Raw genomic sequence first — 24,189 nt, forward strand, 5'->3', positions numbered from 1 at the left:
TTTCAATATTTCTTGTAGGGCTGGTTTTGTGTTTGCAAATTCCTTTAGTTTTTGTTTGTCCTGGAAGCTTTTTATCTCTCCTATTTTCAATGACAGCCTAGCTGGATATAGTATTCTTGACTGCATATTTTTCTCATTTAGTGCTCTGAAGATATCGTGCTAGTCCTTTCTGGCCTGGCAGGTCTCTGTGGATAGGTCTGTTGCCAATCTAATGTTTCTACCATTGTAGGTTACATATCTCTTCTCCCGAGCTACTTTCAGGATTTTCTCTTTGTCTCTGAGACTCGTAAGTTTTACTATTAGATGTCAGGGTGTTGACCTATGTTTATTGATTTTGAGGGGGGTTGTCTGTGCCTCCTGGATTTTGATGCCTGTTTCCTTCCCCAAATTAGGGAAGTTCTCTGTTATAATTTGCTCCAATATACCTTCTGCCCCTCTCTCTCTTTCTTCTTTTTCTGGGATCCCAGTTATTCTAATATTGTTTCATCTTATGGTATTGCTTATCTCTCGGATTCTGCCCTTGTGATCCAGTAGTTGTTTATCTCTTTTTCTCTCTTTATTTTCCATCATTTCGTCTTCTAGATCACCAATTCTCTCTTCTGCCTCATTTATCCTAGCATTTAGAGTCTCCATTTTTTTATTACATCTCATTAATAGCCTTTTTGATTTTGACTTGGTTAGATTTTAGTTCTTTTATTTTTCCAGAAAGGATTTCTCTAATAACTTCCATGCTTTTTTCAAGCCCAGCTAGTATCTTTATAATCGTCATTCTGAACTCTAGTTCCGACACCTTACTAATGTCCGTATTGATTAGGTCCCTGGAGGTCGGTACTGCCTCTTGTTCTTTTTTTGAGGTGATTTTTTCTGTCTTGTCATTTTGTCCAGAAGGAAATAGATGAATGAGAGAACAAAATGCTAACAGGGTAATAACAACTCCAGAAAAATATGCACTAAACAAATCAGAAGAGATCTGAAACCGGGGAAAAAGAAAGGGAGAGAAAGAAAAAAGAAAAAAAAAGATTCAAAAAATAAAAAACCAGAATATGATCAAATATGATCAGGCTGGTGCATAGATCAGTGCCACATACTAGATTTGGGGTGTATTTTGGTCTGTTAGAAGAAAATGCCTCCCAAAATTAAAAAAAAATAAAAACTTATGTACGTACAAAAATAGGATAAATACAATGAAAGGATGGAATATGACTGTAAAGATGAAAATTATAAAAGGAATTGATAAGATAAGAATTTGGTTGAAAAAATAAAGAGGATTTAAGAAAAAAATAAAGGGAGAGAATGTGATCAGGGAGGAGACTAGAACAAAGCTATACACTAGAGATTTAGGGTATATTTTGGTCTGTTAGAAGAAATTGTAAAGAGAAAACAAGTTATATATATACCAAAATTAAGGTTAACTACTATGAAGGGATGGAATATGTCTCTAAAAATGAAAAATAAAAAAGATTTTAAAAAATGGGTTGATAAGTTGTTAGTTTAAAAAGGGAAAAAGAAAAATTCAAAAAGAAAAAGAAAAAGAAAGTTAAAAAAATTACCTTTGAAAGATTAAAGAATAATGGGAAAAAAGCTATGAATTCTATGTGCAGTATTCCCCTAGCACTGGAGTTCTGCCATTCTCATTGATGGGTAAACTTGGTCTTGGTTGGCTGTTCTTGCTGATTTTCTGGGAGAGAGGCCTGTTGTCATGGTTCTTAAATGTCTTTGCTGGTGGCCCAGTTGCCCCACCCTTGCCAGTCTGGGCTAAGTAATCTGCTTGGGTTTGCTCTCTGGAGCTCTCATTCCCTTCAAGCTTTTCGTACAGCTTTGGAGGATGAGAGTGAAAATGGCAGCCTCCCAATCTCTGCCCTGGAGGAGCCGAGAACCTGGGGCCCCACTTCTCAGTGAGCCCCCAGAGAAAAGCAGTCAATCACTCCCTTCTCCCCGGTCTCTGGCCGCACTGTGCTCACCCGGCCTGTCACTGAGCATTTCTATCTCTGGCACCCGACCCTGTGTGGAGTCTCCAAACCCAGCAGATCCCTGCAGTGTGCTCCCGCACCTTTCCTCCCGGGGGAGGATGGGGAGTCTCCGCAGATCTGCCGCTTGTTGGCTCCCTGCTGGATGATCAGTGGCCTAACTGTGTCACAGATCATGGTTTATGGCAACCCCGAGCTGAGAGCCCACTCCTCGGAACCGTCTCTGCAGCTGGCTTCCCCGCTCTGATACCTGGGAGCTCTGCCACACTCAGGCACTCCCGGTCTTTCTGTGACCCCAAGGATCCTGAGACCACACTGTCCCAGTGAGGGTTCCACCCCCCGCTTAGCCACTGGAGCTATGTCCCTCAGCAGAGCTGACTTCTAAAAGTTCCGATTTTGTGCTCTGCTGCTCTATCACTTGCCAGTAGTGGCTGATGGAGGCCCCATCCCCCGCCATCTGTCTCCCCAAATATCGCCTCAGATTCACTTCTCCACAAGTCCTACCTTCCAGAAAGTGGTCACTTTTCTGTTCAGAGAGTCGTTGCTATTCTTTTCTTTGATCTCCTGTTGAGTTCGTAGGTATTCAGAATGGTTTGATCCCTCTCTAGCTGATATCCTGGGACCAGATGAAATTTAGGTCTCCTACTGTTCTGTCATCTTGCTAAGATAAATTTTTTAATAAAGAAAATTTCAGTTGGCATATCACTGTAGATAAACAAATGCAAAGAGAAGTGTTGACGGAAGCTATAGGAAGGAAACCACCTTACCATAGAGGAACAAGGTTAAGAATTACTGTGAACTTTTATTTAGAAACCATGGAAGAAAAAAGAGTAGCGTAAAATATTTAACTGTTGGAAGAAAAACTTAACATTTAGGAAATTGTCTTTCAGAGTAAAGGAGAAACCCTGATGCTTCTGCACACACAAAATTTTTGGAACTAATAAATGAACCCAGGAAAGCTACAGGATACAAAATCAATGAACAAAAATTATTTTTTCTATACATTAACAATAAACAATCTGAAAAGGAAATTAAAAAAACAGCTTCAATTACAATACCATAAAAAAGACCAAAATATTTAGGAATAAATTTAATCAAGGAAGCAAAAGAATTGTACACTGAAAACTATAAATTGTTTCTAGAAGAAAGTTAAGACATGAGAAATGGAAAGATAGCCTGTGTTCATGGGTTAGAAGGCTGAATGTTGTTAAGATGTCAATACTAATCAAAGTGATCTACACATTCAGTGAAGTCAAACTCAATGTATTTTTTGCAGAAATGGAAAAATTCATCTTAAATTTCATATGGATTTGCAAAAGGGACCTCAAATTGCCAAAATAATCTTGTAAGAGTGACTCCTGTCTGGCTCAGTTTGTAGAGCATGTGACTCTTGATTTTGGATTTGTGAATTAAGGTCCACAGGTGGGCATAGAGCTTACTTAAAAGAGAACAGAGTTAGAAGTCTCAGACTTCTTGATTTTAATATTTATTACAAAGCCATGGTAACTAAACCAATATGGTACTAGCACAGAGACAGATATATAGACCTATGGAATAGAATGGGAAGCCCATTGGAAAACCCTTGTATATATGGTGAAATGATTTTTTTTTAAGTTTTATTTAAATTCCAGCTAGCACTGGCTCCCCAGTGTGATAGTCTCTTCCTCTCCTTTCTCTATGCCTGATGCGCTATCCCTCTTGTGGACAGCCCATGATCCATTTAGCTTCCCACCACATTTCTCTTCCTAAGCTCTTCGATGTGGCCTACTCTCTACCTTTAGTTGTAGAGTTTGTTCTGCCAGTCTTATTTTCTGTATTATTTATACTGATGTTAGTGTTATCTTATTCGTGGGATGAGATGAGCTTAGAGTCTTCCTACTTTGCCATCTTTCCATCTTCTCTTATCTCTTGTCTTAATAGCCATTCTAACAAGTGTGAGGTAATAGCTCATTGTGGTTTCAGATTTGCATTTCTCTGGTGATTATTGATATTGAGACTCTTCTTATATACATATTGGCCATTTGTATGTCTTTGTGAAAATGTATTGAGGCCCTTTGTCCAATTTTTTAAAAATTTTGCTTTTGATTTTTATGAATTCTTTATATATTTTGGATATTAACCTCTTATCTGATATATGGTTTGCTGATATTTTCTCCCATTGTACAGGTCATTTCTTCATTCTGTCAATTATCTTTTGCTATATAGAAGCTTTTTAGTTTGATGTAGTTCTGCTTGTTTATTTTTACTTTTGTTGATTGTGCTTTTTGGTGTCATGTGTAAAAACTCACTGCCAAAATCAATGTAAAGGAGATTTTTGCCTCTGTTTTCTTGTAGTTTTGTGGTTTTAGGTCTTACATTTACATTTTTAATCCATTTCATGTTAATTTTTGTGAATGATGTGAATGAGGTTCAATTCCATCTTTTTTTTTTTTGTATGCGAATATCCATCTATGTGTATAGAAAACACCCAACAGCATTTATTGAAGAGACTGTCCTTTCCCTATTGTGTATTCCAGGCTCCCTTATCAAATATCAGTTGACTGTATATGGGTGGGTTTATTTCTGTGCTTTTGATTCTGTCTTATTGGTATGTGTCTGTTTTTATGCTACACTCATACTGTTTTGGTTACTATAGCTTTCTAATACAGTTTGAAATCAGAAAGTGTGATGCTTCCAGCCTTATTCTTCTTTCTCAGAAGTACTTTGGCTATTTGGGATCTTTCCTCATTCCATATAAATTTTAGGATTTTTTTTCTATTTCTGTAAAAACTGGAATTTTGATAATCTATACATAGCTGTGAATAGTATGGACATTTTAACAGTATTAACTCAGAGTCATGAACACAAGGTATTTTTCTATTTGTGTCTTCTTCAGTTTCTTTTATTATTATCTTATAGTTTTTATTTTTTATTTATTTTTATTTTATTTATTTATTGGAGAGAGAGCACAAAAGGGGGTACAGTCAGAGGGAGAAGCAGACTCCCTGCTGAGCAGGGAGCCCAATATGGGACTCGATCCTGGGACTCCAGGATCATGACCTGAGCCGAAGGCAGTTGCTTAACCAACTGAGCCACCCAGGTCCCCTTATAGTTTTTATTTTATAGATCCTCACGTTCTTGGTTAAATTTATTCCTACGTATTTTATTGTTTTTTGTTTTTGTTTTTTGCTGATGTAAGTGGGATTGTTTTCTTTATTTCTTTCTGATATTTTGTTCTTTGTGTATAGAAATGCAACTGATTTTTGTATGTTGGTTTTGTATTCTGCAACTTTACTAAATTAACTTATTATTTCTAGTGTTTTTTGGTATTATTTTTAGGATTTTCTACATATAATATTATGTCATCTGCAAAAAGAGACAATATTGCTTCTTCCTTTATGACTTAGATGCCTTTTATTTCTTTTTCTTGTCTTATTGTTCTTCCTAGGACTTCTGGTACTGTGTTGAATGGGTGTGATAAGAGTGGGCACTGTTGTCTTCTTGATTTTAGAGGAAAAGCTTTCAACTTTTTATAACAAGTATGATATTAGCTGTGTGTTTGTGATATATGGCCTTTATTATATTTAGGTATGTTCTTTCTATACCCAATCTATTGAGAGTTTTTTCATGAAACAGTGTTGGATTTTGTCAAAATTTTTTTCTGCATCTTCTGGAGAATCATGATTTTTCTCTTCCATTTTGTTAATGTAGTGTATCACATTTATTGATTTATGTATGTTGGACCATCCTTGCATCTCAAGGATTAATCCTACTTAGTCTTGGTGTCTGATTCATTTTGTGTGCTGTTGAATTTGGTTTGCTAATATTTTGGAGAGAATTTTTGCATCTATGTTCATCAGGGGTATTGGCTGTAGTTTACTTTTCCTATATTATCCTTATCTGGATTTGGTATCAGAGTAAAGTTGACCTTGGAAACTGAGTTTAAGGGTGTTTTCTCCTCTTCATTCCTTTAGAAGACTTTGAGAAAGATTGGCATTAATTCTTTAAATGTTCTCTGGAACCATCTGGTCTTAGGCTTTCCTTTATTGGGAGGTTTTGATTTTTTTTAAAGATTTATTTATTTGTATTATTATTTTTAAAGATTTATTTATGTATTTGAGGGAGAGAGAGAGAAAGAGAAAGCAAGCACAAGCAGGAGGGGCAGAGGAAGAGGAAGAGAGAATCTCAAGCAGACTCCATGCTGAGCATGGACCCCGACACCTGGCTTAATCTCACGACCCTCAGATCATGACTTGAGCCAAAACTAAGAGTCATATGCTTATCTGACTGTACCACCCAGGTGCCCCTATTTATTTATTTTTGAGAGAGAGAGAGAGAGGGAGCACAAGTGTGAGCAGGGGGAACGGCAGAGAGAGATGGAGAGTGAATCTCAAGCAGATTCTGCACTGAACGCAGAGCCTGACCTGGGGCTTGATCCTATGACCCTGAGATCATGACCTGTGCCAAAACCAAGAGTCAGACACTCAACCAACTGAGCCACCTAGTTGCCCCAAGGGAGGTTGTGTTTGTTGCTTCAATCCCTTTCGTCACTGTTAGTCTGTTTAGATTTTCTGTTTCTTCATAATTCATTCTTTCTAGGAATTTATCCATTGCTTTTCAGTTGTCCAATTTGTTTACATATAATTGTTCATAGTAGCTTCTATGATTTTTTGTAATTCTGTGGGATAATGTGTAATGTCTTCTCTTTCATTTATACATTTATTTGAGTCTTCTCTTTTTTTCTTGATTACTTCAGCTAAAGGTTTGTTGATTTTGTTTATCCCACCAAAAAAATGGCTCTTAGTTTCATTGATTTTTTTCCTATTGTTTCTTTAGTCTCTATTTTAGTTTTTTCCACTCTGATCTTTTCCTTTCTTCTGCTAACTTGGGCTTAGTTTGTTCTTTTTCTAGTTCCTTTTGGTGTAAAATTAGGTTATTTGCGATCTTTCTCTTATTTTTGGCATTTGTTGCTATAAATTTTCTTGTAGAACTGCTTTCCTGTATTCCATAAGTTTTGGTATGTCTTGTTTTCATTTCCGTTTGTCTCAAGATATTATATGATTTCCCTTTTGGTTTCTTCTTTGATCCATTAGTTGTTCAGAATTGTGTTGTTTACTTTTCACATATTTGTGAATTTTCCAGTTTTCCTCCTGATTTTTAGTGTAATAGCACTGTGGTCAGAAAAGATATTAGAAATAGTTTCAATCTTCTTGCTTTGTGTTCCAACATATGATCTATCTTGGAGAATGTTTTGTGTGCATTTGAGAAGAATGTTAATTCTGGTTTCTTGAATGGAATGTTCTTTATATGTCTGTTACTTTATATGTCTGTTAGGTCCATTTAGTCTCTGGTGTTATTTAGCTTCGCTGTTTTCTTATTAATTCTGTCTAGATGATTTCTCTAACGTTGAAAGTGGGTATTTAAGTGTCTTACTAGTATTGTATTGCCTTCTATTTCTCCCTCCAGTTCTAATATTTGCTTTAAATATATAGGTGCTCCAGTGTTGGTACATATGTATTTATAATTGTTATATCCTCTTGATGAATTGACCCCTTTATCACTATGTCAACATTTTCCTCTTGCCACTGATTTTGAGAAAAGTCTGTTTTATCTGACATCAGTATAGTGCATAGAATATCTTTTCCCATCCCTTCCATTTCTGCCTATGTGTATCCATAAAGCTAAAGAGAGTGTCTGGTATAGACCACATATCTGGATCTTGTATTTTATCCGTTTAGCCACTTTTGTGTCTTTTGATTAAAGAATTAGTTTACTTACATTTAAATTAATTATTGGTTGGTAAGTACTTACTATTGCCATTTTTAAATTGTTTTCTGAATTTTTTAGTTCCTTTGTTCTTTTCTTCATCTCTTAATTTGTGTTATTTTTTGTATATATTTTTATGTGCTTTAATTCTTTTCTCTAATTTTTATGTAAATACTATAGATTTCCTTTTCTTTTTAGTTACCATGAGACTTATGTAAAACATCTTAGAGATATAAGTCTATTTTAAGCTGATAACAACTCACTTTCAATCACATACAATACTCTACACTTTTACTTCTCCTCCCCCCAAATTTTATGCTATTGTCACATTTTACATCTTTATATATTGTACATCCATTAACAAATTATTATACCTACAATTTTTTAAATATTATCGTCAGTTTTTATAATAGAGATAAAAGTAATTTATATACCACCATTACAGTACTGAGGTATTCCAAATTTAACTATTTACTCTTATAAATGAGTTTTATGCTTTTATGTTTTCATGTTGTTACATAGTGTCCTTTCATTTCAGCTTGAGCTCCCTTTAACATTTTTTGTAACAGCAGGTTTAGTGGTAACGAACTACCTTAGCTATTCTTTGTCCAGGAATGTGTTTATCTTTCCTTCATTTCTGAAAGACAGTTTTGCTGGGTATGGCATTCTTGGTTGGCAGTTTTTTTTTTCTTTCATTACTCTGAAAGATATCATTCCACTAACTCCTGGCCTGCTAGATTTCTGCAGAGAAATCCACTGATAGTCTTATGTGGGTTTTTTGTATTGACAAATTGCTTTTCACTTGTTGCTTTCAAAATTATCTCCTTGTCTTTGACTTTAAGCATTTTGGTTACAATATTTCTCAGCGTAATCTTTGGGTTGATCTTGCTTGGGTTCCTTTGAGCTTCCTGTACCTGGATGTCTACATCTTTTCCAAGATTTGGGAAGTTTTCAGCTGTTTTTTTCTTTAAATGATCTTTCTGCTTTTTTCTCCTCTTCTTTTTCTTCTGGGACTCTCATGATGCATGTGCCCATTTGCTTGTTGGTATCCCATAATTTACTTAGGCTTTCTTCACTCTTCCTTCTTCTTGTTCCTCTAAGTGGCTAATTTCAGATGATTTATCTTTGTGTTTTCTAATTCTTTTGTGTGATCAGGGCTGTTATTGAAGCTCTGTTTTGAATTCTTCATTTCTGGCATTGTATTCTTGAACTCCAGGATTTCTGTTTGGTTCTTTTCTATAGTTTCTGTTTCTTTATTAAGTGCATTTTGTTCATGAATTATTTTCCTGTTTTTCTTTAGCTATCTGTGTTCTTTTGCATTTAAATCAATTTTTTAAAGATGATTATTTTAATTGATGGGCAAATCATAAATCTCCATTTCTTTGGGGTCCGTTACTGGAGTGCTATCAGTGTTTGTTGGTGATGATACGTTTGATTCTTCATGATCCATGTTGCCTTGCATTGACATCTCTGCATTTGTAGGGGCAAACACTTCTTTCAGTCTTTATAGACTCTAAGATAAAGACCTTTTTTTTTGTCCTATTCCCTGGGCTGATAGTATTATCTCCAGACTTGCAGTTGTGCTGTGTTGGAGCCAGTTACAAGGCTGTCACTGGATCTGCAGTGGAGTCTGTGGTTGGGCTTGTTACCAGGGCTTAGGCCAGTGTGGATCACTTCTGGTCCCTAGGTGCATGCAACTGTTGCCTCTAGTACCTTGTCAGTAGGGTGGTACTGGACAAGGGTCCACATGTGGGTCCTATTATCAGGTAAACAGTCAGTGGGCCTATGATCAGGTAAATGGTAGATGTGGCTCCCATCAGATCCCTGGGAGAACTGCTGCCTCATTACTGGATGGCTCCCTGGGTGGGCAGGATTGATCCTGAACTGTGGCTGAGAGGTGCTGGAACTGAGCCTCAGGGCTGTTTCACATTCCACAGCCAAGATTAAGGTTTGCAGACCTGGCTCTGGGGGCACAGATGGGATGTCTCCCTCCAAGTCACTGGATAGGTTGGATTGGTCCCTGACCATGGCCAGAGGGGCTCAAGCCAAGTATAGGGCCCTTTCAGGAAATTTTGGGGTACAGTTGTGTCTTTTACCAGGTCCCTGTGCTTATAGGATTGCTCATGGATTGAGGCTGGGAGGGGCTGTTACCCAGTATAGGGATCACTGGGAGTACAAACAGGAGTGTCTCCTGCTAGGTCTCTGTGGCAGCACGACTATTCATAGATTGCTGTTGGAGGAGCTGGAGCTGAGTATAAGGCCCTTTCAGAGTCATCAGGGTTGTATCCAGGAATGTTTCCCCCTGGAACCCTGGACCCTCAGGACTGTTGCCTGACTATGACTGGGAGGAGGCTGGGCTTATGTATTGGCCCTTTCAGGATCCCTGTGAGCACAGATGGGAGTGTCTGCAGCCTGGTTCTCATGCCAGCATTCTTACCTGTGGACTGTGACTGGAAGGGTGGGGAGGAGAGGATGAGACCCTTTCCAGATCTTCAGATACACAGATGGGAATGTCTTCTGCTGGGACCCTGGACCCTCAGGACTGCTGGCAGACTGACTGACTGTTGCTGTGAGGAAGATGGAGCACATATAGGGCCCCTTCAGGATCTCTAGGGGCACAGACAAGAGTGTCTCCAACAGGGTCCCTGTACCAGCAAGATTGTTCCTAGACTGTGGCTGGGATGGGCTGGAGCCCAGTTACAAGTCCATTTCAGATCTTTGATCTGCCTGAATTTGGTGGGCTTACCTCCAGGGGCTCCTGCACTGCAGCCAAGAAGAGCTTGAGCTGGTTCAAATACCACTTCTGGATCCACAGTTGAAATGAGGTTTGTATGACTATCACTTGATGTGCAGATCTCTTGGCATATAGTACATGCTGGTGACAGACCCCAAGCTGAATAGGCTATCTATAGCTGAGTTTTCAGGGGCACAGAGGTATTTCTGTTTCTGTAGCTGAGACTACAGTCAGTAAATCAGCTGCCTGGTGTAAGCCTGCCTTCTCAGTACAACTCTCTTCATTCTTGGACTGCACTGTAGTTTCACAGTCTCCTATCTAGATCTGGAAGCTCCCAGGAAGGCACTTTTGTTTGTGCATGGATGGCAAATTATCATTGTCAAGGAGGTGATATGTGCAAGAGATGTCCTATTTGGCCATTTTGCTGATGTCCTATGCTATATAATGTAATTTGTATTAACTAAGATTTTTTGACTCTTTATTTGCAAAATAAGGATAACTAAAAAGCAAAACATTAGATGCTAAGTAAGTTAGTTTTTACTTTACTCATTAATATTAGTACTAATTAAAATGTTAGAATCCTTGACTTTTAATATATTAGACTTGGGAGACCTGGCGTTGATTGTTATTGCCAACATGAGAGTGGTGCAGCTGTCCTGCAGCTCCAATTCTTGATCAATGAGGTAAGGATTTTCTTGACTATTTATCACAGAGACGTAAATATACACACTACATTAGTTGATGTGATCTTTTTTATATTATGATATATAAAATATATTTGTACTTAAGTATGTTATTTTTTATATATTCTAAATGTTTAAAGATATATATGTGTGCAATATTATTCATGGTCACATTTCTTATAAAAGACTACTTCAGTATTTGTCAATTTATTATATTTTAAAGGAGAAAGGTTGCATATATCAGAAGATTCTGTTATTATAATGCAGCATAATTTGCAGATTATCTACATGTTTTTAAAAAAATTACTAAAACTCTAATTGCTCCATCAACTACTAAACTTTTCTTCAGCATACTAATTTAAATTTTATAATCAGCATTAACTTCATGTTTTGCCCTTATCTTTCAGGAAATAACTTTTTCAGTTATTTTCCTATGGGTTCTGCTATCTATCTATCTATCTACCTATCAATCATCTATCTATACAGATATATTTATTGGTACATATATGCATTTGTATTTATTTAGGTATCCATAGCTATTATGACAATTGATTCCCTACCCTATCCCTATTCTATAGACCTAGGGTGATGAGGAACTTCCTAAAGACAGAGTATGTATTTAAAAAGCTCAGAAAAGTTACAGATCTTCCATCAGTTAAAGGCTTCTTAAGGCCTTCTGGACTCATTTTTTACTCACATTTTAAGTGGATCATTGTGTCTTTTAGAGGTGTTTTCAGTTAACCTAGCTGTCAATGCAAAAATTCCTTAAAAATTTGTGCCATACCAAATCCAGGCACTTAGCAGACTGAACTCAATGCCTTGAGGAAAAAAAAAAATGAAGTACTGCTGGTTGTTTTCTTATGGTATGAATGATCTCTTATTCCATATCTCCATATATTTTCATATATGTTTTTTTCTAAGAATTTTATAATCATAAACATGGATAAAATGGTTCATAGATTTTTGTCTCAGAGACACTTTAAGGCATGAAAAATTTGTGATGTTGGCAGATGTCCACTTTTTACTTATCTTGGTTCAAACTCTTTCTCAGAAGTCAGTGAGATTCTCCTTATTGACAAACCTAGCGTATTTTACCTTGTAGGTATACTTGCTATGGGGTACCACAATGAGAGAGGGAGATAAGAAAGAAAAGGGAAATTTTAAAAAAATATTTTATTGTAATACTTGTCATTAGTATTTAGAATGCCAACCTTTTTGAAGTCTCTGTGTCACTCTAGTGGAGACATCTCAACTTTTTGCCTTCTGCATGGTAGTGTACTAGCAGGCATAACTTGTTTCCAGGTAATTTTCTCTGGTTTCCATCCTCTGAGAATTATCTTCAAGTCCCTAAGTTTGCCTCTATGCTGAATAAGTAAAAAGACAAGCCTTCAACATCCTTCAGTTGTTTACATTGTCTAGCCTGAAGTAGTCACCCTGATCCATCTCACACTCAGTTTCTTTTTTTTTTAATTTAATTTAATTTTGTTAGTCAGCACAGTACCTCATTAGTTTTTGATGTAGTGTTCCAGGATTCATTGTTTGCGTATAACACCCAGTGCTCCATGCAATACATGCCCTCCTTAATACCCATCACTGGGCTAACCCATCCCTCCACCCCCCTCCCCTCTAGAACCCTCAGTTTGTTACTCAGAGTCCATAGTCTCTTATGGTTCATCTTTCCCTCCAATTCCCCCCCCCTTCATTTTTCCCTTCCTTCTCCTAATGTCCTCCATGCCATTCCTTATGTTCCACAAATAAGTGAAACCATATGACAATTGACTTTCTCTGCTTGACTTATTTCACTTAGCATAATCTCCTCCAGTCCCATCCATGTTGATGTAGAAGTTGGGTATTAATCCTTTCCAACGGCTGAGTAATATTCCATTGTTTATATGGAGCACTTCTTCTTTATCCATTCATCTGTTGAAGGGCATCTCGGCCCTTTCCACAGTTTGGCTATTGCGGACATTGCTTCTATGAACATTGGAGGTGCATATGGCCTTCTTTTCATTACATCTATGTCTTTGGGTTAAATATCCAGTAGTGCAATTGCTGGGTCATAGGGTAGCTCTATTTTTAATTTTTTTAGGCACCTCCACACTGTTTCCCAAAGTGGCTGTACCAACTTGCATTCCCACCAACAGTGTAAGAGGGTTCCCCTTTCTCCACAACCTCTCCAACATTTATTATTTCTTGTCTTGTCAGTTTTTGCCATTCTAACTGGCATTAAGGTGGTATCTCAATGTGGTTTTGATTTGAATTTCCTTGATGTCTAATGATGATGAACATTTTTTCATGTGTCTGTTAGCCATTTGTATCTCTTCTTTTGAGAAGTGGCTGTTCATGTCTTCTGCCCATTTTTTGACTTGATTATTGTTTTTTGGGTTTGAGAAGTTCTTTATAGATCTTAGATAACAGTCCTTTGTCTGTACTGTCATTTGCAAACATCTTCTCCCATTCTGTGGGTTGCCTCTTTTGTTGATGGTTTCCTTTGCTGTGCAGAAACTTTTTATCTTGATGAAATCCCAAAAGTTCACTTTTGCTTTTGTTTCACTTGCCTTTGGAGATATGTCTTGAAAGAAGTTGCTGTGGCCAATGTCAAAGAGATTACTGCCTATTTTCATCTCTAGGATTTTGATGGATTCCTGTCTCGCATTGAGGTCTTTCACCGATTTTGAGTTTATCTTTGTGTATGGTGTTAGAGAATGGTCGTTTCATTCTTCTGTATATAGCTGCCCAATTTTCCCAGCACCATTTATTGAAGAGACTGTCTTTTTTCCATTGCATATTTTTTCCTGCTTTGTCGAAGATTATTTGACCATAGAATTGAGGGTCCATATCTGGGCTCTCTATTCTGTTCCATTGGTCTATATGTCTGTTTTTGTGCCAGTACCATTCTGTCTTGGTGATCACAGCTTTGTAATATAGCTTGAAATCAGGCAACGTGATGCCCCCAGCTGTGTTTTTCTTTTTCAACATTTCCTTGGCGATTCAGGGTCTTTTCTGATTCGATACAAATTTTAGGATTGTTGTTCCAGCACTTTGAAAAATGTCATTGGAATTTTGACTGGGATGGCATTGAAGGTATAGATTGCTCTGGGTTGCATAGACATTTTAACAATGTTTATTCTTCCGATCCATGAGCATGGAATGTTTTTCCATCTTTTTATGTCTTCAGTTTGTTTCATAAGTGTTCTGTAGTTCCTAGAGTATAGATCCTTTAACTCTTTGGTTAGGTTTATTCTGAAGTATCTTATGGTTTTTGGTGCTATTGTAAATGGAATCGATTCTTTAATTTCTCTTTCTACAGTTACATTGTTAGTATATAAGAAAGCAACTGCTTTCTGTACATTGATTTTGTATCCTGCCACATTACTGAATTGCTGTATGAGTTCTAGTAATTTCGGGGTAGAGTCTTTTGGATTTTCCACATAAAATATCATGTCTTCTGCAAAGAGACAGAGTTTAACTTCTTCTTTGCCAGTTTGTATACCTTATTTTCTTTTTGTTGTCTGATTGCTGTTGCTAGGACTTCTAGTACTATGTTGAACAATAGTGGTGATAGTGGGTATCCTTGTCGTGTCCCTGATCTTAAGGGAGAGGCTCTCAGCTTTTCCCCATTGAGGATAATATTCGCTGTGGGTTTTTCATAGATGGATTTTATGAACTTGAGGAATGTTCCCTCTATCCCTATACTCTGAAGAGTTTTAATCAGGAAAGAATGCTGTATTTTGTCAAATGCTTTTTCTGCATCAATTGAGAGGACCATATGGTTCTTCTCTCTCCTCTTATTAATGTGTTCTATCACATTGTTTGATTTGCAAATGTTGAACCACCCTTGCTTCCCAGGGATAAATCCCACTTGGTTGTGGTTCATGATCCTTCTGATGTATTGTTGGATCCTATTAGCTAGGATTTTGTTGGGAATTTTGTAATCCATATTCATCAGGGATATTGGTCTGAAATTCTTTTTGATGGGGTCTTTGCCTGGTTTGGGTTTAAGGTAATGCTGGCCTCATAGAATGAGTCTGGAAGCTTTCCTTCTGTTTCTATTTTTTGAAACAGCTTCAGGAGAATAGGTATTATTTCTTCTTTGAATGTTTGGTAGAATTCCCCAGGGAATCCATCAGGCCCTGGACTCTTGTTTTTTGGGAGATTTTTGATCACTGCTTCAATCTTGTTACTGGTTATTGGCCTATTCAGGTTGTCAGTTTCTTCCTGTTTCAGTCTTGGGAGGTTATAGGTTTCCAGGAAGGCATCCATTCCTTCCAGGTTGCTTAGTTTATGGGCATATACTTGTTGATAATAATTTCTAATAATTGTTTCTATTTCCTTGGTGTTAGTTGTGATCTCTCCCCTTTCATTCATAATTTTATTAATTTGAGTCCTTTCTCTTTTCTTTGGATAAGTCTGGCCAGTGGTTTATCAATCTTATTAATTCTTTCAAAGAACCAGCTTCTAGTTTTGTTGATCTGATCTACTGTGTTTCTGGTTTCTAATTCATTGATCTCTGCTCTAATTTTAATTATTTCTCTTCTAATATGTGGCTTAGGCATCGTTTCTTGCTTTTTCTCTAGTTCTTTAAGGTGTAAAGTTAGTTGGTGAATTTGGGATTTTTCTTTTTTTGAGTGAGGCTTGGATGGCTATGTATTTCCCACTTAGGACTGCCTTTGCAGTATCCCATAGATTTTGAACCGATGTGTTTTCATTCTCATTGGTTTCCATGAATTGTTTAGGTTCTTCTTTGATTTCCTGGTTGACCCAAACATTCTTGAGCAGAGTGGTCTTTAGCTTCCAAGTGTTTGAATTTCTTCCAAATTTTTTCTTGTGATTGTGTTCCCATTTTAAAGCATTATGGTCTGAGAATATGCAGGGAATAATCTCAATCTTTTGGTATCAGTTGAGACCTGATTTGTGACCTATGTGGTCTATTCTGGAGAAATTTCCATGTGTGCTCAAGAAGAATGAGTATTCTGTTGTTTTAGGGTGGAATGTTCTGTATATTATCTATGAGGTCCATCTGGTCCAGTGTGTCATTCAAAGCTCTTGTTTCTTTGTTGATTTTCTGCTTAAATGATCTCTCTATTGCTGAGAGTGGAGTATTGAGATTTCCTACAATTAGTGTATTATTATCAATATGACTCTTTATTTTGGTTAACAGTTGGCTTATGTAGTTGACTGCTCCCATGTTGGGGGTATAGATATTTACAGTTGTTAGATCTTGTTGGATAGATGCTTTAAGAATGATACAGTGTCCTTCTGTGTCTCTAATTACAGTCTTTAGCTTAAAATCTAATTTGTCTGATATAAGAATTGCTACACCAGCTTTCTTTTGAGGTCTGTTGGCCTGGAAGATGGATCTCAATCCCTTCACTTTCAGTCTGGATGTATCCTTAGGTTCAAAATGAGTCTCTTGTAGACAGTGTATCGATGGGTCCTGTCTTTTTATCCAGTCTGCAACCCTGTGCCATTTTATGGGAGCATTTAGGCCATTCACGTTGAGAGTGATTATTGAAAGATATGAATTTATTTTCATCATGTTGCCTGGGAAGTCCTTATTTCTATAGTCTGTAAATTTCTGTTCTATATCACTCTTGGGGTCTTTCTCCTTTTTTAGAACCCCTCTTAATATTTCTTGCGGGGCTGGCTTAGTGGTCACATATCCTTTCAATTTCTGCCAGTCTTGGAAGCTTTGCATCTCTCCATCCATTCTAAATGACAGCCTTTCCAGATAAAGTATCGTTGGCTATATGTTCTTCTCATTTAGTACCCTGAATATGTCTTGCTTGCCCTTTCTGGCTTGCCAGGTCTCTGTGGATAGGTCTGACGTTATTCTGTTGTTCCTCCCTCTGTACATAAGGAATCTCTTCCCCCTAACTGCCCTTAATATGGTTTCCTTGTTTCTAAGATTTGCGAGTTTTACTATTACATGCTGGGGCATTGGTCTGTTTTCCTTGATCTTGGGAGGGGTCCTCTCTGCCTCTAGGACACGAATATCTGTTTCATTCCCCAGATTAGGGAATTTCTCAGCCACAATTTGCTCAAATATATCTTCTAGTCCTCTCTCTCCACCCCCTCAGGGATCCCAGTAATTCTGACATTGGAACGTTTCATGGCGTCACTTATTTCTCTAATTCTGTTATCATGGATTTTAAGCTGTTTCTCCCAGGCCTCCTCTTTTTCCTTCTTTTCTATCAATTTGTCTTCTAGATCACTAATTCATTCTTCTGCCTCGTTTACCGTAGCTGTTAGAGTATCTAGATTAGATTGTATCTCATTAATAGCATTTTTAAGTTCTGCCAGTTTAGCTCTCATTTCTGTCCTTAGAGACTCTATGTTGCCATTAATCAATTTCTCCATTCTAGCTATTGTCTTCATAACTGTTACCCTGAAGTCCATTTCCAACATCTTGTTTATATCTGTATCCATTTGTAAATCTGTGGCAGAAGTCACAGTCCCTGAGTCTTTCCTCTTTGGGGGGAGGTTTCTTTCTCCTAGTCATTCTTTTGAGGGGTGGTTGAGGGAACGTACAGAGTCCAAATTACTGACCACACCCCACGTAAGATGCACCTGTTTTATAGGGACTTTAGGGTTGTCGGCCTCTTGTTCTCTCAACCTGTCTTCTGGGGGAGGGGCCTGCCGTGCTGTTACTCAGGTAACCCTGTTTGGGCAGAGTTGCCCTGCCCCCTGTGGGGGGGAGGTGTTGGGCTCAGTGAAAACTGTTTTTTTGGGGGGGGCTTTTGTTCTCTGGTGGCTTTCCCTGGTGGCTTTCTGCATCTCTTCCAAGAGTCAGAGCAGAAGAGACTCTTTCTAACCCTCTGTCTCAGAACAGAGAGATCGCAGTCTGCTCTTCATTGAGCTCTCCAGGCCACTCTATCTCCCTTTCTGTCTGTGCTGCTAAAAAATGCAGCATCCTGGGTTGTGTGCCCCTCAGCTTCCAGGTCCAGGCACGTCTCTGCCCTTGTGCTTCTAAAACTGCTAGTCGCTCCCAGGCCCCATGCACAGCCAGAGGCTCCAGGTTTTGGTCGGGGGGCTGCCCTAAAGTCCTTTCCTCACTGCTACTGGTCTGCGAGTCTGTGCCCCATCCCCAGCCCGGGAGGGTTTCGCGCACCAGCAGTGCAGGCTCCCAAAGCCTCCCTCCCCCTTCTGTTTATCTTCCGAAATCTGCCCTCAGAATCACAGCTCCCTGCTTTATACCTTGACACCAACCACCTGCGATATTCTTTTTGTAGCGATCCAGTTGTATCTTTTTACATCTCAGGCTGATTTCATGGGGGTTCAGAGTCGTCTGGCAGATATCCAGCTCAATTCAGGGGACCAGCTGGAATAGGGTCCCCTATTCTTCCACCATCTTTTCCTCCTCTCACACTCAATTTCTTTACCTTTTCCCAAACTTTTTAGTCCCTGACCTCACAGCTGATGTTTTTATTCAGATTTTAGTCTTTTCATAGATCTTTATTACTTGTGCTTCTTATAGATTCACTTTGCTTTTGTAAATAAGCCCTAGACACCCTGCTGATGTGCTTACTTTCATGTGTCTTATAATCTCTGTTGATGTTGTTATGCTAAGTGGTCCTATTCACATCCCTCCAAAATGATAAGTTGCCTCCTATTTTAATCATAGAACTAATAATACTGACTTCCTTCCTAGATTTATTTGGCTATTATTATTATATATTACTGAATATATGCTGCCTTTAATTCCATTGCCTTTGGCATATCACGTCTTTTGTATAGCACATAACTATTTAGAGAATGTTTTATTAATTTCATATATCATGTTCTATCCTCACCCTGTTTTAAGTGAATTTCCATTGTCCTTAGAAAGGAGATCAGTATCCTGTATCAAAAAAAAAAAAAAGAAGAAATGAGCTTATCAAGCACTTGTAAGCAATCCTAATAACATTCTAGTTTGTATATAAGTAACATTTGGAGATGGTTTATAAATAAAACAAGCAAACAAACAGAAAATTCCTCAAGGCATGTATAGAATATATTTTATTGCATGGAATGTAATTATCTCTGAGTTCTTGTTAAAATGTATGTATCAATGTATAACTTTTAACATGTGTATTTATATACTTACATACAAATATGCAAATTATATACATTTTTAACATATTTTAATGGGTATACTCTTGGATTACAATTTGTGTTTTAAAAGTTATTCTTTGAGCCTAAAATCACAGGTACACAATATGAAGAGAAGCATGATAGGATACATGAGCATTTTTATCTTAGGAATCTAAATGTTCTTCTGTAACAGTTTCTATCTTCTCTCTTTTAATTCCTAAAGAAGAAATAAATCTTAGGAATTTCAGTATAACTATATCTGATCATCTAAATGGGATAATCATTTTATATATGTAGTTGATGTTATAAACTATGAAAGGTTACTTGTAACAGATTACTTTGGAAAATATGAAAAGAATTTTGGGTATATGAGGATACCATGATTCTGCAAGATCTCTTTTATAGAACATAGTACTCTAGAGTACCTTCAGGCTTCGTCATAGGGCAAGCATTGGCATTTTTAGCTGGGAAACTCATAATAGTAAAAGTTCTGACATAGTTTAAGATATTCTTACTTAACTCAAGTAAATAGTTCAAGCATATAGATGTATGAAATCATACATGGCCACTAGTTATCTGCCCTTATGGTATCTGCTGTATTAAGAAGTAGAAAATATCCTATTGTATTTGAAATATAATTCATCTGTATTTAGATGCAATGTAAAAAAATTGGTATTATTTTTGTAGTTATACTGATTTCTAGCTGGAGAAACATTTTCTTTTATTAAAGATGTTTTCTTTTATCATAGATTAAGCTTCTTTTCTTTTCTTTTTTAAAAAATTGTATTTATTTGAGAGAGAGAGAGGCGGGAGGGGCAGAAGCAGAAGGAGAGGGATAAGCAGACTCCCTGCTGAGCAGGGAGTTGAACTGGGGCCCTGGGATCATGACCTGAGCCAAAGGCAGATGCTTAACCAACTGAGCCACCCAGGTACCCCATAGGTGAAGCTTCTTGAAACAAGTTATCTATTGAAAATAAATTATACCAAGTATACTTTTTAGAAAGTATATATACCGTCCAACTGTACAGAAAATCCTTACAAATGACGAATTTTTATGTGAACAGATTGCAATTTTAAAACTGGGTTGGATATTTTCTTTTCTGGAAGCTACATAGTATGTGTGTGAATATTAGAGACAAGAAAATTAAACTTAGTTTTTCCCAAAGAAAATACAAAAATCCTTAATAGTTCTAATGATGCTTACAATAATTTTTTCTCTCTAGTGGTAAATACATATGACTTGAGGTAGTCATCCAGACCAATCTATATGTAGTAGTTCACTTGCTTCTACTCAGCATTCTTAGCCTTCCTGATTGAAATATGTACAGTTATTTTTCCTTATATTTCTAGGTTATATAGATACAAATAACTCTTCAAGTAGTGAAAAATTCAGTGAATTATCTTGTTGTTTTTGCTTAAATAAAACTCTTAAGGAAGTCACTCACTTGCTTTGTCTTCTTTTTTGTTTCAGGGTGCTTTGGTTAGTGCAAGTTCAGATGATACCCTTCATTTGTGGAATCTTAGACAAAAAAGGCCAGCTATTCTTCATTCTCTTAAATTTAACCGAGAACGGTAAGAATGTCTGAGTTAAACAATTTCTTGATGTTTGAGAAAAGTATTTCCTAAGAAGTTTCAGGTTAACTTTTGAAAGACTAGATTTTTTCAGAATCTTAATATCTGGAAATAATTTGATGTTATGCTTGCTTTTATAGTAGTTTACTTTTGTAGAAAATTCATAATTGATTAGATTCAATCATCTAATGGGGAACTCCTACCATTTCTGTTCTTGCTATAAACTGGCACTGCATCAGTGATGCATCTTTTCCCCCCCAGGCCACGGTGCTGAAAACTCAGACCTAAAATTTTAAAAGTCAAGTAAATACTAAAGTTTTTTTACACCTTTTGATCATGGCAGTTATGTCCTACACTAAACTCTTTTGCTTAAATATTTTAACATGAAAAAAAACCCTGAGACAAAAGTTCCAGATTCCAAAAATGTTGGTACTAAGTGTTGAGCAATACTACACATACAAGCTTAATGTTTTCCAAGATGGTAATTTGATCAGAATTTAGATTCTCCCATTTTAGAATGAAATATTAGTAATCAGAAAGAGAAAATTAAATGAATGGATATGGGAAAATTTACTAGATTTTATTTGTAACAAATTACCAAACTTTAATGTTTCTAATGTTGGTGTCAATTAGACCTAGAACATAATTTACATCTACTCAACTGATAATCCACCTGGAGATAAGTAAAATTTGTATTTCATTATCTGTCTCTGTAATTTAACTGAAAAATAACCTGATATTTGTTTATTATTTGGAAAACAATCTAACTCTTTGCAGTGAATGAGAAGGGCCATCACAGGAAAATTTGATGTTAATGAAAGAAAAAGAAACCCCTGAGAAGTAAATTTACACAGATTAGCAAGTACTATTCAAACTGAGGTAGGTGAATAATGGAGGCAGGCAGTCACTGCTAAGAACTCAAGATAGTGCTTATTTTATTTTGTTGAATGGTAGTAGTTTAATAAGGAATCATCACTATATGGACAGAGTTTAAAGAAGTAAATCTGTTTTTATAAGTATGTGAGGAAAAACGATGGCAGTTATGCAGACATTCTTTTATTTACCTGAAGTTTTTTTCACTTGTGTGCATACTGTACTCTTTAAATCATTAACCTTCAATATTCATGAGTGTTATGTCTACAGTTTTTTAGGATTCAGCATCAATTATATTTATTATATCCAGTATATTTTGAGAGGAGGGAATTTGTATTTTAGATGTCTGCTAAAACTAGATGGAATTTCTTTATTTAGATTAGATCTAATTTTGGTTATTTTATCTTAAATTTTAAAGTAAGTAATATAGCAGAAATTTCAGGATATTAAAAAATTTAAAGATCAGTCAAGAGTTGTTATACTATTCCTGTTTTTTATCACTAAAAATATTACCTACACAGATATTGACATATTGATTTTATCTCTTTCTCTGCTTGTAAAAGTTTTGTTTGTTTCCATGATTTGAGTAGATCTGGCTCTACACCTTTGTGTAGATGAACAAAATAGGTTTTTCACCCTCACAGTTGGAATGTTGAAGGAAATGTTCTGGCCCCTTTTATGGCCCTTTTGGGGGGGTGCGGGAAAGAAACAATTGATGGTGATGATTTTCGGTTATAATTTTATTATCTCAATTGATGTGGATTTACCTGTTAGCAACATAAAAGACCAAGCTGACAGCTTTTGGACATATAGAATCATAGAATTTTGTAGGCATTGCTCATTTTAATACTTACAAAATTATGATATCTATATTTTTGACAAAGATAAATTCATTATCTTGAATTTGAAAGTTATCATTATCTTGAATTGAAATAATCATTAACTATCACAATTTACTGTAGGGAGGGAAATATTTTTAAATGTATGGTGAATGGAGGCCTAGGTCTGTAAAGGAGAATTTAACCAAGCATCTTTTGGAACTCTAAGCCTTCTTAAATTAGCCAGTAAACTATGTAAATTTTTATATATCTTTATGTTTGTACTATATATATATTTATATAGTTTATGCTATACATTTTAGGTTTTTATTTATTTTTTATAGGGCACCTTCAACCTTTGGTCTCATATTCTTTGAAGGCAGTATCTGTTGAGAAATAGGTTTAGATATTTCAGCTGCTTCTGGGGAATGATCCTTGGATTCCTTTCAAATCTGATTTTAAAGCTAAATATGGAAGAACAACTGTTTTGATTTCTGTGCTACATGATCTAAAAATTAATAAAATAAGGCATTCATATTTTAGGCATGTTAATAGTCCTTGCTATCACTGATCATAAATTGTATAATGGGAAAAGCTTATAATTGTTTTATATGGTTTTCAAGTAAAATTCAATAGGTAGTCTATGACATAAAGACATTAGCTTATTTGTACTTATTATATCAGAGTTTATTTTTTTTCTATCTGTGGTGTTCTGCTTTGATATCATCAGAGTACTTCTAAGAAATATTAGCTAAGCTGCAGGGAAGGAATATTTTAAGAACCCTATAATTTATGAAATTATCTAACAAACTTGATCCATCAGAGTTGGCTTTTGGGGAAGTTTATAACTCCAATTTAAAAAATACTATTGCTTTATAAAGGTAATTTGCATTATGTTTATTTTTAAATTTTCTTGAATAGTTAACATATTTACCTGGTTTGACATTCAAAAGATGTAAGTTGTGTATACAGTGAGGATTTATCTTCCACTCCTCTTCCTTGGACACTTAGTCCCCATCAATGGAGGCAAGCAGTGTTACTTATTTACTATATCTTTCCAGAGATTTATTATGTACACATAAAGGCAATTATATGTAACATAATTTTTTTCCTTATGTATATATAAGCAAATATGAATATATATGTTTCTATAACACAAATTATAGCATGTTATACAGTTTTGTACCTTGTTTCACTCTTTTTGTAATTCTAAAGATCATTCCTTATCAATATATAAAAAACTTCCTTATTTTTTTTCTTTTTGGTGTGTGTGTAAGTGTTACCAAATCAAGAAACTGTGTAGGGGTGCCTGGTTGGCTCAGTTGGTGGAGCATGAAACTTGATCTCAGGGTTATGGGTTCAAGCCCCATGTTGGGTATAGAGATAACTTAAAAATAAAATCTTAAAAAAAACATTAAAAAAACAGTGTGTTAAGTGTACACCATGAAATAATTTACCTATGTTAACAAACACAAGAATCAAGAAACAGAAAATTACTAGATCCACAGAAACCCCCGTTTTATCTTTCAATCAGTACCTAATCCCCAGGTGTAATACTATCCTGATTTAAAACACTATAGATTAGTTTTGCCTATTGTTTAGAAAATTATAGAAGTGATATCATACATATATTCTTGTTTATATTTGGCTTCTTTTGCTCGATGTTCTGTTTATAAATTTCATCCATGTTGCATGTAGCTATAGTTTATTACTTTCATTGTTAT

General features: G+C 36.2%; 1 protein-coding gene across 8 annotated transcripts in view; it reads left to right on the top strand.

The window, feature by feature from the left end:
• The window catches only part of STXBP5L (syntaxin binding protein 5L), a 404,049-nt gene that overhangs the window by 102,817 nt on the left and 277,043 nt on the right, over positions 1 to 24,189 (top strand). For all 8 annotated transcript variants that reach the window (XM_073894175.1, XM_073894170.1, XM_073894178.1 and 5 more), the window contains exons 4-5: positions 11,048 to 11,129; positions 20,674 to 20,774. In XM_073894175.1, the coding sequence (XP_073750276.1) occupies positions 11,048 to 11,129; positions 20,674 to 20,774 (183 nt within the window). The remainder of the gene's footprint in view (positions 1 to 11,047; positions 11,130 to 20,673; positions 20,775 to 24,189) is intronic.

The sequence above is a fragment of the Callorhinus ursinus genome, unplaced genomic scaffold, assembly GCF_003265705.2.
Source record: "Callorhinus ursinus isolate GAN/ISIS: 27379988/994484 unplaced genomic scaffold, GSC_fseal_2.0 scaffold1, whole genome shotgun sequence".
In the NCBI taxonomy this organism is placed as follows: domain Eukaryota; kingdom Metazoa; phylum Chordata; class Mammalia; order Carnivora; family Otariidae; genus Callorhinus; species Callorhinus ursinus.